General features: G+C 40.6%; 2 protein-coding genes across 4 annotated transcripts in view; one reads left to right on the forward strand and one right to left on the reverse strand.

Moving 5' to 3' along the window:
- TOM1L1 (target of myb1 like 1 membrane trafficking protein) overlaps positions 1-10813 on the forward strand; it is a 61934-nt gene extending 51121 nt beyond the window's left edge. For 2 of the 3 annotated variants that reach the window (XM_027516900.1, XM_027516901.1), the window contains exons 12-16: positions 3490-3541; positions 5156-5261; positions 5858-5939; positions 9553-9617; positions 10197-10813. In XM_027516900.1, the coding sequence (XP_027372701.1) occupies positions 3490-3541; positions 5156-5261; positions 5858-5939; positions 9553-9616 (304 nt within the window). In that variant the 3' untranslated portion in view covers position 9617; positions 10197-10813. The remainder of the gene's footprint in view (positions 1-3489; positions 3542-5155; positions 5262-5857; positions 5940-9552; positions 9618-10196) is intronic. The other variant, XR_003506693.1, reaches the window with a different exon arrangement.
- A 229-nt stretch (positions 10814-11042) lies between these two features.
- LOC113877112 (cytochrome c oxidase assembly protein COX11, mitochondrial) lies at positions 11043-17796 on the reverse strand. The gene is made up of 4 exons (XM_027516902.1): positions 17403-17796; positions 14212-14367; positions 12090-12215; positions 11043-11701 (listed from the first exon to the last, which is right to left on the reverse strand). The coding sequence occupies exons 1-4, from the start codon at positions 17751-17753 to the stop codon at positions 11486-11488; spliced, it is 849 nt and encodes a 282-aa protein (XP_027372703.1). The 5' UTR covers positions 17754-17796; the 3' UTR covers positions 11043-11485.
- Position 17797: the final 1 nt, after the last annotated feature.

The following is a 17797-nucleotide window of genomic DNA, read 5'->3' on the forward strand; positions in this document are numbered from 1 at the left end:
GAGAATTGACTCTTTTTATCATTATGTAATGTCCCTCTTTATCCTTTGTAATTGTCTTTACCTTGATGTTTACTTTGATTGTAATCAAAGCCACTCTAACTTTCTTTTGATTATATTTGTATGGTATATCTAACTTTTTACTTTTAACTATTTGAAGTGAGTGTCTTGCAGATAACTTATGGTTGGGTCATACGTTTTTATATACTCTCATAATATCTGTCTTTAATTGGTATGCTTAGACTGTTTATATTTAATATGTCTGGATTAGGACCACTGTTGTGTGATTCGCTTTTCTGTTTGTTTCCTTTGCTGTTTTTTTGGTTGTGTTTTGTTTTTTCTGTTTCCTCTTTCTTTCATACTTTGGGCTCTTTGGATGTTTTTGATATCCATTTTATTATGATACTATATTTTTGTACAGTTTATATATGGGGAGGGGAGGACTGGTTGCTCTAGGAACTGCAATTTTTTTAGTGTATTTAAAACCAGTATTTTCCCATTTGAAGTGAAATATAGAAATTTTGTACAGCTCTCCCCTTTATATGATAGTTATCGTATATATTATGTATATATATGTTAAAAAACCACTACCAATGAAAAATTATTTTACAATTTTTTCATAATACAGTTTTTACTTGCAGCCCTTAAATAAATTTTAAAGACTCAGGAAGAGTAGAATAGTCTGTCATATTTACCTAATATTTACCATTCCTGTTGCTTTCCTTTCATTTTCCTCTGGTACAGTTTCTCTTGTCTATGAAGAATTTCTTTTTGCATTATTAATTTAGAGAAGATCTGATGGCAGTGAAGGTTTCTTAGTATATTTTATGTGAGTATTTCATTTTCAGTTTTGTTCCTGAAGGATACTCTTATTGGATATAAGGTTCTGGGCTGACGGTTCTTTTCTTCTAGCAGTTTTTAAACACTGCTCCAGTGTCTTCTGGCCTAAATGGCTTCTAATGAGAAATCTAACATTCATTCAAATTCTTGTTCTGTGTTGACTCCGTGTTACTTCTTTCTATCTGTGCTTTCAAGAACTTTTATTTTTTTCTATTTAAACAGTTTGATTATGATATGTCTAAGTATGGCTGTCTTTGTTCTGCTGAGTGTATTTGTTTCCTGTGGCTATCACAAAAACACTACCAGAAACTGGGTAATGGAACTCACCTTCTTAGAGTTCTGGAGACTAGAGGTCTGAAAGGAAGCAAGGCGTCTCCTCCCAGGACTCTGGGGGGAGAAGTGATTCTTCTGGGGAGCATGGGCACTCCTTTACTTCTGTGTCTCGTGGCCACACACTTTGCTTTCTTTCTCCATCTTCACATTGCCTTCTCCCCAGAGTTTCTCAAGTCCCTCCCCAGATCCCCATTTTTCTATTTTAGGGTCATATATCGTTGGATTTAGTGCCCACTCAAACATCATCTCAGTATCCTTAATTATATCTGCAAAGACTCTTTTTCCAAATAACGTGACAGTCACAGATTCCAGAAATTAGGACAAGGACATAACTCTTTGGGAACCTCCATTCAGCTTATTACACTAAACTTCTTGAATCTGTGGATTTTTCTGTCACCAAATTTGTGACGTTTTCAGCCTTTATTTCTTCAAATATGCTTTTCAGCACTACATACTTCACTCCCCCTCTGGGACTTTGGATGACCCCATTGGACTGTTGCTGTCTCATAGACCCATAGGGTTCTGTTCATGGCTTTTCTCACTCGATTTCCTCTGTCATCTCCATTTTGCTGTTTAGCTCATGCTCATTCTGTATTTTTTAAAATTTTAGTTAATTGTATTTTTTAATTCTAAAATTACCATTTGACTCTTCTTTATTATCTTGTGTTTCTTTGCTGAGAACTTCTATTGAATGTTTTTTTTTTTTCCAGTGTTCACAGTTTCTTGTTGAAGCATTTGTATAAAAAGCTGCTTTAAAATTGTGAGATAATTTAATCATTTGTGTCCTCTATTCATAGGTATCAAGCACTGCTGTCTTTTCTCTTACAAGTTTAAATTTTCTCAGTTCATCATATGCGTAGTGATTTGGGGTTGTATCTTGAGCATTTTTAATGATATGAAACACTGGGTCTTATCTAAGTCCTGTGTTGAATGTTGGTACTTTGATTTTAGCAGGCAGACAACCCAGTGACGTTTATGCTGCAGTTTCAGCCTGCCTTCTGTGTGCTTTCGTTCTGATGTCAGTTACATTTTCAAAGCCGTTGAGTGTTACTGAGATGCGTCCCACACGCGTGCCACCCATTTGTCACCGTAAGGTCTGGACAGCAGGCTGTGTGTTCATTGCTCAACATCCTTAACCGACTCCAGTATTCTTGCCTGAAAGATCCCATGGATGGAGGAGCCTGGTAGGCTACAGTCCATGGGGTCGCAGAGTCAGACACGACTGAGCGACTTCACTTTCACTTTCACTTGGCATTGATTGGGATCAGCCATGGATGCATAGATCAAGGTGTAAGCCCAGGATTTCATAAACAACTTTGAAGTCATTGTCCTGAATTCCTCTGTCTTTGTGATTTCCCTGATTCTTTGCTTTCCTGGGATTCCCTTTTTGGTCTCTCCAGTCAAAAAGCTATAGGTTTACTGTGTCATGCATTTCCTTGACTACGCTTGTATTGGGGACCAAACGGCAGGACAGAAAGGGTAAAAGAAACAAGGTTTTGCCTCATCCTCTTGGGATGATCACAGTTCCCCTCTTAGAGTGGAAGTTGCCTCTCAGAGGTTTAAGCCCCTGTCGGTCCCCGTTGCCTCTGCTGTCACTGCGGCCGCCTTGGGATTGCCCGGGGATTCGAGTGAGAGAAGGAAGAGGAAGAAAGGGACGAGGCTTGCCCTGCACACTCTGGGCACTGGGGTTTCCCTTCCTGCTCCTTGAGTGAGAATGAGCGTCTTCTCCTGGAGCTGTGTGTCCTCGCTGTCCAGGTGGGCTTTAGGCTGCACTGCATGCCAGTTTGGAAATACCCAGAGGGGCAGAACATGGTAAGTTCACCAACAATTCATTGATACTCCAATTCTAGTCTTCTTTCCCAATTAGCCTGTAATTAGTATTTACCTTGCAGTTCTCAGATATTTGCCCCATGCCTTCTCTCCAGATTTTATAGTTGCATTTGGTGAAAGAGACCGGGCAAATGTGTTTACTCCCAACTGCAAACTGTCCCTGCATCCTGACCTCTACTCTGCCTTGCCTTTCATCCTTTAGAAGTAGCTGCTCTCATGCGGAGACTGAAGGCCCTGCTGTGACCGATAGAGTGCGCTCCAGGTCTCGGGCTGCCGCTGCCCAGCACCAGTGCTTTGTCCTCATTCTCTTTGGCGTTTGGGCATTATGACCTCGTGGGCACCAACACCACTGGCAGTTGTTGTATACAGTTAATACTTCTGTGCAGTCTGAAGGGGCACTGTGGGTATTGCTTTTAGACCAGGAAGGTCATCTTTTTGCACTGTGTTCTCACTGTAGGGTAATCATGCTCTATTATCACACTATCCTAGGTTTGCCCAAAGGACCAGCCAAAACCTCGCCTCAAGTCATACATACGAGAGTGTAAGTAATGAAGGACTTCGCGGGCAGTGCCCCCAGGGAGCAGATGATCATGCTAAAATGGAGCTCCCAGTCCTTAATTCTCACGTTCTGCGCAAAATTTCTTCATAAGGTGTTAATGAAGCCCTTGTTAGGGCTTTTCCTTGTTGCCTCTTTGGTCTCACTTCCATTAGAAAGATAGTAAAGGAACAGAATTCCCCTGGAACTGTTTCTATTTGCTATCTGTGCTCTCTTTGCTCCCATCATGTGACGGACTTCAGGCAAGTTCTCCTCTCAGCCGCCTCACGGGCTGAGCTCTTGTCAAGGTCGCCAGAGACCTCCCGATGACTGACTAGTCCTGCAGTGCTCAGCGCTCATCCTGCCTGATCAGCAGCAGCTGAGACCCGTCACCTCCTCCCGTCTGCACGCGTGCTTTCCGACACTGCGCCCTTCAGGCTCTCCCGCTGCTCTCTTCTGCATCCCTTTGCTGACCTCTTCTCCTCTACCAGCCTCTCAGTGTTGGAGACCCCGGGAGTCAGGCCTCAGATTTCTCTGCCCACATTCTTTCCTCTCTGGTCTTTGGTCTCGTATCAAGAAATACCATTCAGACTCTGAGCACTTACAAGCTGTTTCCAGTCCATACCCCTTCCCCACGTGCAGAGCTCACATTTCCACCTTCCACTTCACATCTCCCCTTGCTTGCTTTCAGCCTCAGCTCCCGATTTGCTGTTTCGGCCGTCTTCCCCATTCTGTAAATGGCCACTGTTTCTGTTGTTCAGGTCAAAAACCTTGGGAAGCTGTGCTTGGCCTTTACCGTTTTACCTTTGCTTTCAAAATATATCTGTCATGCAGCCACTTCTTCCCACCTCCCCTTCACGTCCCAGTGCAAGCTACATCAGATGGGGACCGCAGTGGCTTCCCACAGGGCTGCTGTTCCAGCCTCCGCCTCCCTCTCCACCCCCACCCCATCGTACAATCTGTTCTCCAAACAGAAACCAGAACAAATCTTTTCTAAAAATAAAGTTTATGTTACTCATTCGCTCTAAAGCCACCTGTGGTTTTCTGACTCCACTTTACTCGATAAAAGCCTGAGAAGCCGCTCTGACCTCTCCCATTGCCTCTCCAGCTGTACTTCCGGCCCCCTCCCTTGCCTTACTCTGCTTCAGCTGCACCGGCTCTGCCTGCTTCAGAGCATATGACCCATGTCCCCTCAGATAATCACAGGACCCACAGGGCTCTGCTCCATGTCCCCAGTGGTGAGGCATTCTCTTGACCAGGTCTGACAGATACGCTTTTTTGTACTTAATGGTTTTGCCTCTTTGAGGCCAAGGTTTTATATTCAGTGTGGGACAGGAGACTCTGGAGTGAGCCATAGATTCCTGGTTTTTGGGTTTTAAGCAATATATTTTAGTTTACATTTTATATGGGAATTAAGGTGCAGGGGGCATGAAACCAGACAGAAAAGCAGTAGGTTTTATAAGGGGATATTACCTTAAAAACTAAAATAATAGTTAATCATTAGTAATTCTTATCTGATTAAGAATATATAGTTCTTGGGATAGTGCCACTTGGAAGGCTAGGAATCAAAATCATAAAAGCTTAGAATGTTTATTTGAACGTGTGCTTTGCTCTCTTCAGTTTCTGGAACATTCAAATTCAGTATTACTGCAGCCAGTTAGCCTACAGACCGTTCCAGCAACACCATCAAACCAGAGACTGCCACCTCTGCCCAGCAATCATCCAGGTACTTAAGACCTTATTATCTGCACCAAATAAGGAAACTTATGAGAATAGATGGGTCTGCTAGAGATTTATTGGTGACTAAAGACAGATATGCAGAGAGAAGAAATTATAGAGTGCATTTGTATTTTTAAGCTACATGAGGTAAATTTAAGGCAGATTTCATTATGACTGTTGTTGTCATTTGTCACTAAGTCACATCTGACTCTGCAACCCCATGGACTGTTGGGTTCCTCTGTCCAGGGGATTTCCCAGGCAAGAATATTGGAGTGGGTTGCCATGCTCTTCTCTGGGGATCTTTCTGATCCAGGCACATCTCCTGCATTGGCAAGTGGATTCTTGACCGCTGAGCCACAAGGGAAGCCCCGTGACTGACATGAGGAGACTGTGGAAATGCTTGTGTTGCACTGAACAGTATATTCTGAGTGCTGAGGTGCATGAACCTTTAGTCCGAGTCTGGGCGTCTGTAGACTTGTACTGGGCAGTAGCACTGGGACACCAGTGTGCTTGTTTCTGGTTGTCAGGTGTTCCTTAGGATCTTCTGTGTGAGGTCAGAGTCAGACAGAGAGCACAATGTGTGTTTCTTTTTGTTGCCTACAGCGATGACAAAGAACGATCTCCAGCCACCCAATTACTGTGAAGTAATGGAGTTTGATCCCTTAGCTCCTGCTGTCACCACAGAGTAAGTCATTTACAAAATGATTATATTTTTTGTCTTGGTTCCCTTTGGTAGCACAGCTCACAGGGTTTGGTTATACATTAACTTTGTTTAGGCCTTAGCAGAAATCAATGACCTTACATAAAAGTGATTTATGAGATTTTGTGGTGGCTGTTGCTCTTAATGTTGGTCTTGTCATTCTTGACCTTGTGACTTAAAAATAAAAACACTGGGGTTGCACACTAAGAAATAAGCAGAACCATCATGTGCATTAGTGTCTTCCTTATAGATGCCTTGGAAGAAAGTCAGATTCTTTCCAGCTCGAGAAAGGCAGTATTCACTGATTGATGACTCTTAAGTACCACGTTGATGGATATTTTAGTTGTTCTTTGACTAATGCTAGAAAAAAACTTACATAAGGACTTGTTTTTAATCTTCACTACCTATGACAATAGTGTGCTTATTAATGTAAAAATTACTTTTTAACTTGGAATCCTTAAAGCAGTATTGTGATTTCATATTGGTCAAGTGTATATAAATATTTATGGGATGGTAACCTCATTAGTGGAGTAGGAAATGGCAACCCACTCCAGTATTCTTGCCTGGAGAATTCCATGGACAGAGGTGCCTGGAGAGCTACAGTCCGTGGGGTCACAGAGTCAGACACAACTGAGCATGCACACAGGCTCATTAGTTTTAATATATTTTGACTAACTGAAAGTTACCGCCAAAATTGTTTAAAATGATTAAAGCTTTTTTATAGAAATGATTGTTTAGAAACTAGCAGCCTACAGGCTTTATCTTGCCTGCAACTGTGTTTTGTTTGACCTATGTGAATTTTAAATATGCACATAAAAATTAATTGCCAAGTTAAAAGATGGGATATTTCACTAACTATCTGAACCTCTGGATGGTTGTTGATACGACAACTGTGCCAAGCCCGCATTTTTACACGCTAGCAATAGTATGGGGCTGCACTGTCTCAGTTCACAAGGCCCCCACATACCTTCATCTGATCTGCTTGACATGTGCAGGCATTTGAGTTTTTGACCCTGACCCCCTGGTTCACACCCTCAGTGTAGCGATGTTTTGGAATGATTTGTAAGTGAATGAAGCAGGCCTGCAGAACCTGTCTCATCTTAAACAGGCAGCCACTATGCAGTCCCAGGCTTATTACAATAAGCTTAGGAGTTCATTAAATATTTTTTCCTAACAGGATTGTGAAACTTTCATTCTGCTTGATAAAGTATCACTGAATATGTTAGTGGTTTAAGGAATTAGAAACTAGTTAAACTAGGTATGGTGTCTCAAGAACGCATGTTTTTTTAATCAGTTTCTCCAAGCAAATAGGAAGCAGATTATTATAATCTAGTTAATTATGAGATAGTTGTAAATAGTTGTGGTGGTGTAGGAGATGTTAAAGGTAAGAAATAGCAAGAAGCTGGAGAGGTGAAGTTTGGGGACTCCCTACCACTTTGAAAGCTCGTGACGCTTTCACATTGTGGTGCTGGAGAAGACTTTTGAGAGTCCTTTGGACTGCAAGGAGATCAAACCAGTCAATTCTAAAGGAAATCAACCCTGAATATTCATCGGAAGGACTGATGCTGAAGCTGAAGCTCCAAAACTTTAGCCACCTGATGCAAAGAGCCAACTCACTGGAAAAGACCCTGATGCTGGGAAAGATTGAGGACAGGAGAAGAAGGCAGGAGAGGATGAAATGGTTACATAGCATCACCAACTCAATGGATATGAACTTGAGCAAACTGTGGAAGATACTGGAGGACAGGGAAGCCTGGCATGCTGCAGTCCATGGTGTGACAAAGGGTCGGACATGACTTAAGGACTGAAGAACTACCACCGCCACTGAGTTCTTACTTTCTGCGTGGTAGGGTGTCTCAATCTCTTTAAATGCTACATGAGATCCAGGGAACTTCTCCCTAAGGAAAGCATAAAATCTTACATGAAAAGTCCTGGGATTATCACATCACTGGTTGTCCATGAACCCCAGGTTAAGAACTTCTACTCCAGCAGAACATAGATTATAGTACTTATGAATATACATACATATACATACACAATTCACTCATTTGACATATGACTGAAAATTGACTATGTACAAGGGAAAATGATTGGTGCCTAATTTATAACGTTGAACCTAATGGAGGGCAAATCTAATAAGGAGGCAGAAATTAAATCAGCAGGCAAACATGTATTTGCAGTTTGTGTTAATAGTATGAAAGATATTGACTTGACAATATATAACAGAAAGAACTAATTGGGGGTTAGAGAAAGCCTGAGAAGTGACATTCAAATTAAGACCTGCAGTTTTTAGTGTAGTGACAAGTTTGGGAATCTGTTGCAGGCACTGGGGAGAGAAATGGAAAAGTCAGGAACAAAGAGAACAATACGGAACCTATCCCCAGATGTGGAAATCGCAGTTTGGAAACAAAAAGAAGGGAGTGCACAAATGCGATGAACGTCGCTGAAGACAGACAAGGACTCAACACTAGACAATGGACTAAGTGACAGATAATCTTGAGTGATTCAGTAGAAGTTGACAGGGACAGAGGCAAATCTCAGTGCATTAAAAAGGGATGAAGTAGATGGTGCACAGGCAGCTTACAAAGAAACTTAAACACGAAGGACTTGGGGAAAGTGGTCTGGCAGCTAGAGTATTACTGACGCAATTAAGTAGACATCGGATAAAGGACTGTATTATTTTGTAAAATGGGAAATGCTGGAACATCTGTGAATCCTGAGGGGTAAGATTTAGTAGAGAATGAGAGGTTGAAGATTCAGGGAGGGAGACTGAGTGAAGTGTTCAAGAAGCCAGGGGTTAATAGATAGGATCATAAAAGTAGATGATGGTGCAGATGAAAACAGATTTGAAGATTTGGTGATGGTAACATCAGGTTTCCACGTAGACATTTAATTTGTTAAGATATTAGGTTTTTCCAACCGAGAGGAGGGGCGTCAGAGATCTGAGTAGCGTGAAGGAGGCTAAAATATTTCTGTGGAAAATGAAAGACAAAACTGAGAAACATTAAAATTTCTGGACCATGCTGGCACTTCTTGAAGTTAGCGATTATGTCTTCAAAGTGCTTTGATTTTTATGAGTTTTTTTTCTTAGTCATGTGTTGCTATACTGTGTATATTAATGCCATATTTGTAGGTATAGATATTTTCTATCTATAGACATACGTTAAGACAAATGAAGACTATCACAGAAAAATGACTATATACAAAGTACAAAGAAGACAGGGGTTAAATAAGCTAGAATATTAATTTTTAATGTTTAAGCCAGGGAAAGCTGAACAATTTTTGCTTTTTTTTTTTTTAAAGCAGAAAGCAAGCTGTCTAAATTTGAGCCATATTTCTCATTAAATTATATGATGGTTATATAAGATACATATTTGTAAGATGCATGGGAACAGCAGCATTAGGATCTAAAGTAGTTTTTATAATGTAAGCTTCAGGGCAGAGACCTTTGTTTTTATTTATTGATATAGCCTCAACACCTAAAATGGCACCAGATTTTTGCTTTAAGATGATGGCAGTTAAAAGCCAAAATAGTACATTGAAATTGATCTATAACCATGATATTTATCAATTTACCATGATGACTTATTTGTTTCAGAGCTGTTTATGAAGAGATTGATGTTCATCCCCACAAAGGAGCTCAAAGTCACAGTAATTGTTGAGGTAAAGACTTCAACTCACACACCTTACATCCCACATGATTTTAGTGTAACTGTCACTTTCTACATTTATTATTTATGTTCTGTAAGGGCCATCTCAGTCTGACACTTTGATGAGTGAAGTTATTCCACAAGTTCCTATGTCACTCAAATTGTAATGATCAATGAGACAGATTCTTTGTGACCATGTTAGCTAAAAATTATAAATCTTGGGAATGCAGAAATCGGTTTATGGTATAAAAATATTAATGCTAACAAAAACAGCTGATCAATAAAAAATTCTTAGCAATAGAATCAGATTTGTATTCTATGTACAGTTAATACTTGGTGACTGGGACTGGTAGAACCCATTTATTGTTATTCTAGGTTGGTCTGGATTCTGTTGCTTTACTAATCATTCCATTTATTTACTAATAAATGCACACAGCCACCAGTAACCTATTAACCATGTTTATTCCCTTCACACTTGCCGTGTGGAAGCAGTACATTCCCACCTTTCCTCTACTTGACTGTGGCTGTCTACTTATCAAGGACTGGGGAAAGGGGAAAGGATGGAGATAATTGACTCTTCTTTTTACTCCAGGTGGAAATGGATGACCAGTTCACTAGCAGCATTATGGGTGCCAGTTTTCCAAAAGGTGGACCCTGTCCAGCTTTGAGACCCACAAGTTAGACCTTCCAAAACATCAAAACCACAGTGGAACATTTTTCCTTTGCATTAATGAGGTTTAAACAGAAGAGTCACAGTTGGGTTCCTGACAGCAGCTTAAGCTTTATCTCAGAAGAACTTGGTTGTAACATATATTCCCTTAAAACTTAGGCAGAACAAAAATTCATGGTACTGAGGCCAACCAGGTTAAATGTAGCACCTTATGTTTTCACAGGCCTTCCTACATTTATAATCATCACAAGAGATGGGGTAAGAGTAGATGAAGACTGTTTCAGTACAAAATAATTGTTAATAAGTGAAAGCCTGATATGGAAAAACTGTATGATTCAGGAAGAATACCTGAGTGCCTTTATTTACCTAAAGTTGAATGTAAAAGTCAATTTGCACTTCTTTATAAATAACACTCTTATTTAGAATTATAAGTTGTGAAAGCTTTGATGATTGTAGTTCAACTGTATTTCAGGTTTACCCTAAGAGGTCACTGGATTCTACATTGGTTGCCTTTAAATACAATGCTTTATAACACTAAATGGTTGTTTTTGTCTTTTTGGAAGAAAGTCTATTGGAAAACATTCAGGATAACTTGTACTTTCCTTTGTCACAAATTATAATGACAAATGAATTACTATTAAAACAGTTCAAGAACTTTTTCTTTTTTTTCAGGAGAACTTCTAATGTTAGTAAATCCTCACAGTCCCACTTATGATTTAAAATCTGGGGACTTGGAATTATCACAAGAAACGTTGGAAGCCTACTAGATATACTTAATGCATTTTATTTAAATTTCATGGTAGCAGACTTTCAAAGTACTTATTTAGTACTCTGAATGTAAAATAGCCCTAGATTTTAAAGGGGAAATACAGTCAGATTTGAAGTCAAAATGTAGTCTTTGGGTAAGCTGTTAGGGCTCAGTGATTACTCTTTTGTTTTGAGCTTTTAGAATAGTGACTATTCGTAATGAAAATAACCAACTATTTGAGAAATAATAATAAATTTTATTGCTACAAGTACGAAGTGCTGATAACCTAAAGGGGAGCTGAATCAAGTTTCTGCTAACATACATGGTTTGAACTGTCGTACATTTTAAGTAGGATAAATGAGTTGGGAAGAAAAGAACCATCCGTACATAACATTTAAAACAGAAGGCTTCATATTAGTTTAAATACTTCTCTAAGAAGACAAGGTACATGACTTTTTAAAAATCACAAATTTGAAGCAGGACTTAGTTGCTGATTTGAATTATAGCCTGGGACTGGCAACGTATGCCCCTCCTTTGCTTCAAAAAAAGTGTAAGAAAGAGTGATGAGATCAACATTCACCATTCTTGGATCTTCAGCAAATTCAGGATCTATGTAGAAAAATACTGGCATATCTACTTCCTCTTGTGGATTAAGCCTTTGTTCTTCAAAGCAGAAGCACTAAAAGTTATAGAAAAGTATTCATTAATTAGTATTTCTATTCTGCTACCTAGAATAGAAACTGTGCTTCATTTATTGGCTTTAATAAGCATACTGTTAATTATAATCTTTAAATTCTATGATAGGATAACAGCATCTTTCATCTCTGATTGAGTTTTGCTTTTAAAGATAGAGAATCAGCAAATTCTTCTAATCTTAAAAAAACTGATATCCATATAGTTTGGCTCTCAACCTCTGCATAATTATTATAAGCAATGAAAAAAATAGTTTGAATTTTAAAATAAATGAACTTTCAAAAATTTGTATCTTCTAAAAAAACACTGCAGTAAATTTAGTACCAATCTCATGTACTTTTATCACATTCTGTAACATTTGCATTTAGTTATACCTGTATTTTATTGAAGTACTGTCCAGCTTCAAATGGTACAACATTGTATGTAGAAATTCCGATTACTGGTTTGTCAGTAGGATTCTTAGCTTTATAAAACGCCAGTGCTGTCTCTCCTGGCACTACCTGTTTTAAGGAAAATACACATTATCAACACTTTAAATCTTACAAATCTGCACTCCATACTAAATTAGTATTTTCATTTCAGACCATAATGCCTAATCTAATTTTAAGAGTCAGCAAAATAAATTGAAGATCAAGAACATTTGATCTTCAAATGTTACTTGCATGTCAGTGGAGAACCATTGCTCTACACATACATTACGGATTGTTCTCTTATATGTCTGAAGTCTTGAAGTGATAAGCTGCAGATGAGTTATTTAAAATGTGTCCAAGAACAGCCAAGCCTTCTTAATTCTTAACACTTACCCTGAATATTATATAAACTGACTAAAGATTCTGTTTAGAAAAAGGCTTCCGTTCTCTTGGTGACTCAGACGATAAAGAATCTGCCTACAGTGCAGGAGACCTGGATTCAATCCCTGGGTTGGAAAGATCCCCTAGAGAAAGAAATGGCTACCCACTCTAGTATTCTTGCTTGGAGAATTCCATGGACAGAGCACGGTAGAGGGCTACATACAGTCCACGGGGTTGCAAAGAGTTGGACATGACTGAGCAACTTTCACTTCACTTTTTAGAGAACGTTACCAACCTTAAACTTAGTTTATAACCAGAGTAAATTATATGTATGACCAAAATAAAACAACTAAATAGAAATTTTATTTAGCCAAAAAGCACTAATACTTTTGAGAGAAAATAATGGATAAAATAAATCGCAAGCTTTAAAGTATTTGGACACTGACTAGTGTCCAAAGGATGCTGTCACATGTACCAGATTAGCCACTAATACCTTGTATACTACGGTGTGACTGGAATTAATACTCAGAACCACAATCTTTAACACCCTCAATCACTGAAGAGATTCAGTCAGGATTACTAACCCGGGAAAGCACTAACATTCATAGAGTTTTCCAATAAGAGTTACAATTAAACTTTTCTGGTTATTCCTCAGTTCATGAGGTAATTTCAGTTAAATCTTCTAGGCAAGATGTTAGGCAACTTTTAAGGTGCATAGTCTTTCTGAGCTAGAATATAACTTTTTAGTATGATTACTTCAAAAATCCTTAAATTTATTTTAAGAGATAGGGATGCTGCTGCTGCTGCTGCTGCTATGTCACTTCAGTAGTGTCCGACTCTGCGACCCCATAGACAGCAGCCCACCAGGGGATTCTCGTCCCTGGGATTCTCCAGGCAAGAACACTGGAGTGGGTTGCCATTTCCTTCTCCAATGCATGAAAGTGAAAAGTGAAAGTGAAGTTGCTCAATCGTTTCTGACCCTAGCGACCCCATGGTCTGCAGCCTACCAGGCTCCTCCATCCATGGGATTTTCCAGGCAAGAGTACTGGAGTGGGGTGCCATTGCCTTCTCCGAGAGAGAGGGATATTTTGATGTAAACCAGTAAACTACTTTCCAGCGTAACCAATGTTTTCCAACAGTTTCTTATATCATCTCTACCTGGGGTAAATAAGTTTAAGTGTTAGTCACTCAGTTGTGTCTGACTCTTTGAAACCCCAGTGACTGTAGCCCGCCAGGCTCCTCTGTTCATGGGATTCTCCAGGCAAGAAAGAATACTGGAGTGGGTAGCCATTCCCTTACAGGGGATCTTCCCAACCCAGGGATCAAGCCCAGGTCTCCTGCATTGCAGACATATTTTTTACTGTTTGACACACCAGGACAGCTGTTCCTACTCTCAAGATTGGTGACCAGAGAACTTTTTAGTGAACTCTTAATATGATTCTAATAAAAATAGGACATTTTCCATTGGTCCAAAGTAACTTTTATTATGACGCCATGTAACTTAAAAGAATACCTTGTTACATTAGGTGTAGTGCACTGTCAAAAAGTAGTCTGTGGAAATAAAAGAATTACAGTAATGGAATGTGTCAGTATTCTGAAATTAAGTTCAGATGAATGTTTCCTAAATTGTGAAACAGTAAGTGATGAAAGAATCAATCTTTAAATTGGAAAAAGCAATCTTTTAAACATTGCTTTAAGTACTTACATATATTTCTGTTTGCTGAGGTCTAAAGTTCCACTGGAGACTTGCGTGCACATCTGCATTAAAGGTGATTTTAATGATGCGATCCTTAACAGGTACCATGTTTTCAATCTGGTCTGACGCATGACCTGCTACTGCTGATCCTCCAAGTCCAGTAGTCTAGGAAAAGATAACAAGGCATAATATGCTAAACAAAAGTACAGTAGTTTTAGGTGCTGATGACCTATTTACTGGATGAAACAAAATTTTAAAAACAATAATCCAGTAGCAGCAAGGTTTATATACTATCACTGACCATTTCCTATGAATGTGCTAATGATCTGACCACTTTTTGGGTGTCAAGGGTCTATGTATGTTAAAGTCATATTTTTCTGTAATCACCTGGTTGTAAAAATGATCAAAAATGAATCATCTGAAAGAGAATGGACTCTCCACTGATAACAGAGCTCTGAATTTTTAGCTGAACTTTTCATTAAACATCTTTCTCCTTATTGCTAGTATTTCATAATAACTATTATGAATAGAAATAAAATATACCCACAATGCTGTCATTTCAATAAAACTAATTTCATTTTCCACATTCTCATCTGGTCCTTTTCTGTATCATAACTTTTAGTGGACAGATTAGTTTGTAAACTCACTTCTACAGTCTGCTCTCCTCAAGCATCGTTAAGTATTTTGCCATGTTGGTAAAATGTTTCTGTAAATCTTTTCTGTATTTTTTAGTACTGTACAGCTTTTACATAGGTATCATCAGTTAATCAGAGAACCTCTTTGGTCACTCAGTGGACTAATCATAAGGCATCAGGATAATCTGTATCTGACACTTCTTGTCTATCTTCATTGCCATTACTTATTTCCTTATCAGAGATGCTTAAAAAAAAATCCTTACTTCCAGGGTCATCATTCTTCTGATGCTTGAGGTTGCCAGAATTGTGGTCTCCGGATAATTAATCTGTTACTATACTGGGAAAAAAATACCAAATTTGAGGCTATGGAAGACTCCCAGCAAAATACAGTACTACTACCTTAGCTTGTTAAACAAGTCAATCAGCTTCACTAAACTGCCACACATTATGAAACTACGAGACACATCAGAGGGCAAGCCTTTATTTACCCTTGTTTAATCAGAGGGCAAGCCTATTCTCCTGTTCAAGAAGGCTACGTTTTAAGATGTAACTTGTTTCTGAACATTCTGAGTCACTTGAATGTTTTCTTTCTGACGGTCTCTGAATACAGTCTTCAAATTAGTGTGATGATTTGCAAAATTAAACAATAGAAAAAGGCCCTGAAAAGAAAATGTCCTGTGCTCCAGTCTAGTTCTGTCACTAAGTAGCTCCAAAAACTCAATTTTACTTTCTTTGGGCTACACTTTCTATACTCATAAAATGAGCTTGGTGTATGAAGTCGTTTACATAATCCCTTATTTTGGGCTCTAAAGTTCTGTGATTCCAAAAATTAAAAGACGTTCTTTTGGAAATGTCACTACTGAACATCCAACTGTGATTTAAGTTTAGGATTGCAAACCACAATAGATTTTTACTTTCCTGCCCCGCACTTTCATCCATGTGAATGAAATCTGTCGTTCATTTCAGTTTGGGGCAGGGTTTCATTGGCACTAGTGACACTTTGGATAGGATAATTCTTTGTTTTTCTGGCGGGGGTGAGGGATGGGTCTGTTCTCTGCTCTGCCCACTAGGCAGCACGCTCCCCCTTCACCTCCCAGGTTGTGGCAACTAAAATGTCTTCAGATTTTGTTAAATATTCCCTGGAAAATAAAATCACCCCCCCCCCCCCGCCCATGCCCCGTGGTTGGGGAGATCTACACTAGATGTTTTGGATTCAGTTCTGTTTATGATTTCATCAGTGGTAGTTTGGGGATTTATGCTTGGTCCAGGCTAGCTTGTGATGAACATTAACTCACATTGTACACTCATCCTCCAGCAATCAAGCCACTCCCCCTTCCCATATAAGTGCTGATATTCAGTTCAGTTCAGTCGCTCAGTCGTGTCTGACTCTTTGCGACCCCATGAATCGCAGCACGCCAGGCCTCCCCGTCCATCACCAACTCCTGGAGTTCACTGAGACTCCCGTCCATCAAGTCAGTGATGCCATCCAGCCATCTCATCCTCTGTCGTCCCCTTCTCCTCATGCCCCCAACCTCTCCCAGCATCAGAGTCTTTTCCAATGAGTTTAAGAGACTAAAAAGTTCTTTAGATTCCAGTTTCATTATTATTGGCGATTCCGATGTACAACAAAGTTTGGGAATCAGCTATTACTCACTTAGTGAATGAACCCAAAGTGTAGCTCTCATTCATGGCACGGTTTTAAAACAGAAATTCCTGGGCCCTACCCAGGTCTCCTAATCAGAATCTCTGGGGTAGGGAAGCCCTGATATGTTTAAGAAGCTCCATGGGTGACCTAATGCCCAAAGCAGCAAACTACTGCTTAAGAACTTAGCAAAACATGGATATGTAACAGGTGAAGTAGCCCTGTGCCTGCAGTTCTCAAACATTAAGTCTGCATCACAATCTGCTATGGAACTTATTAAAATACACATTGCTGGGCCCCAGAGTTCCTGATTACCCAGTTCTGGAGTTGGATCCAACAATCTGTACTCAAGTTCCCCTCTCAGGTAATGATGCTGTTGCACTGGAGTTTCTGATCTAAAAGGGAGCTCGGAGGAAGAACATTACAGTTACATATTAACAAACGGGAAAAGCCTCGAAGTCCTAAGTCATCTATACAAAGTCCTAAATCACAGTAGTTTGTACAGATAAAAAGCTACTCCCAGTTGAAGCATAAGTAGGAAGCAACTCCCGTTTCCAGGGTTAACCTTTGCACAGAACCTGTATGTGTTTCACAGAGGGAAAGTGTGAACATAAATTACATTTTAAAAGCATGCAGGCGTGTGAGCAGCAGGAGATGGCTGGATACATGAGTGTAGGCTGCAGACCTTTCGGGTGTCAGCTCTGAGAGCAGGGAATTATTTCACTCGGCAGTGGGGTCCGGGCAAGAACACAAGAGCTCGAGTTGGACCGGCAGCTCTGTCACTAGCTTTCCTGATGAACTTCAAGGCCCGTTTTCCTCTGGGACAGTCCTCCACCGGGGCCCGCGGAGCCTCGAGGTCTAGGGAGCCGCCCCGGCCCTCCGCCCCTCCAGAAGGGCCGCCCGGCGGGCCGCGCCAGCCCTACCTGGCAGTAGAGCCGGTAAAGGGGCACGGCGGCGTAGGACGCGCCCAGCATGCCCACCGCCGCCGCGGCCATGTAGGTGAGGACCGTCTTGTTCCGCCGCCGCCAGTCCTCCTCCTGCGAGCGCGTGTAGGGGTTCGTGCTCTTCGGCCGCCGAGCCGGCTGCTCCGCCGGGCTCGGGCGCCTCCATGTCCCAAGCCGCCTCAGTCCCTGCTCAGTACCCGCCGGCCCGCTCCTCCCCGGCCGGAGACACGGCTCTGCCCTCTCAGCAGCCCGGGTTGGGCGCCCAAGGTGGCTCCAAGACCACCCGCAGAAAACGACGCGTCTCCAAGCCGGACGCCAGAGCCCTCCCATGACGCCCGGAAAGCGCGTCCGCCTGTCAGGGGCAAGGGGGCGGA

Source organism: Bos indicus x Bos taurus, chromosome 19, assembly GCF_003369695.1.
Source record: "Bos indicus x Bos taurus breed Angus x Brahman F1 hybrid chromosome 19, Bos_hybrid_MaternalHap_v2.0, whole genome shotgun sequence".
Classification (NCBI taxonomy): Eukaryota; Metazoa; Chordata; class Mammalia; order Artiodactyla; family Bovidae; genus Bos; species Bos indicus x Bos taurus.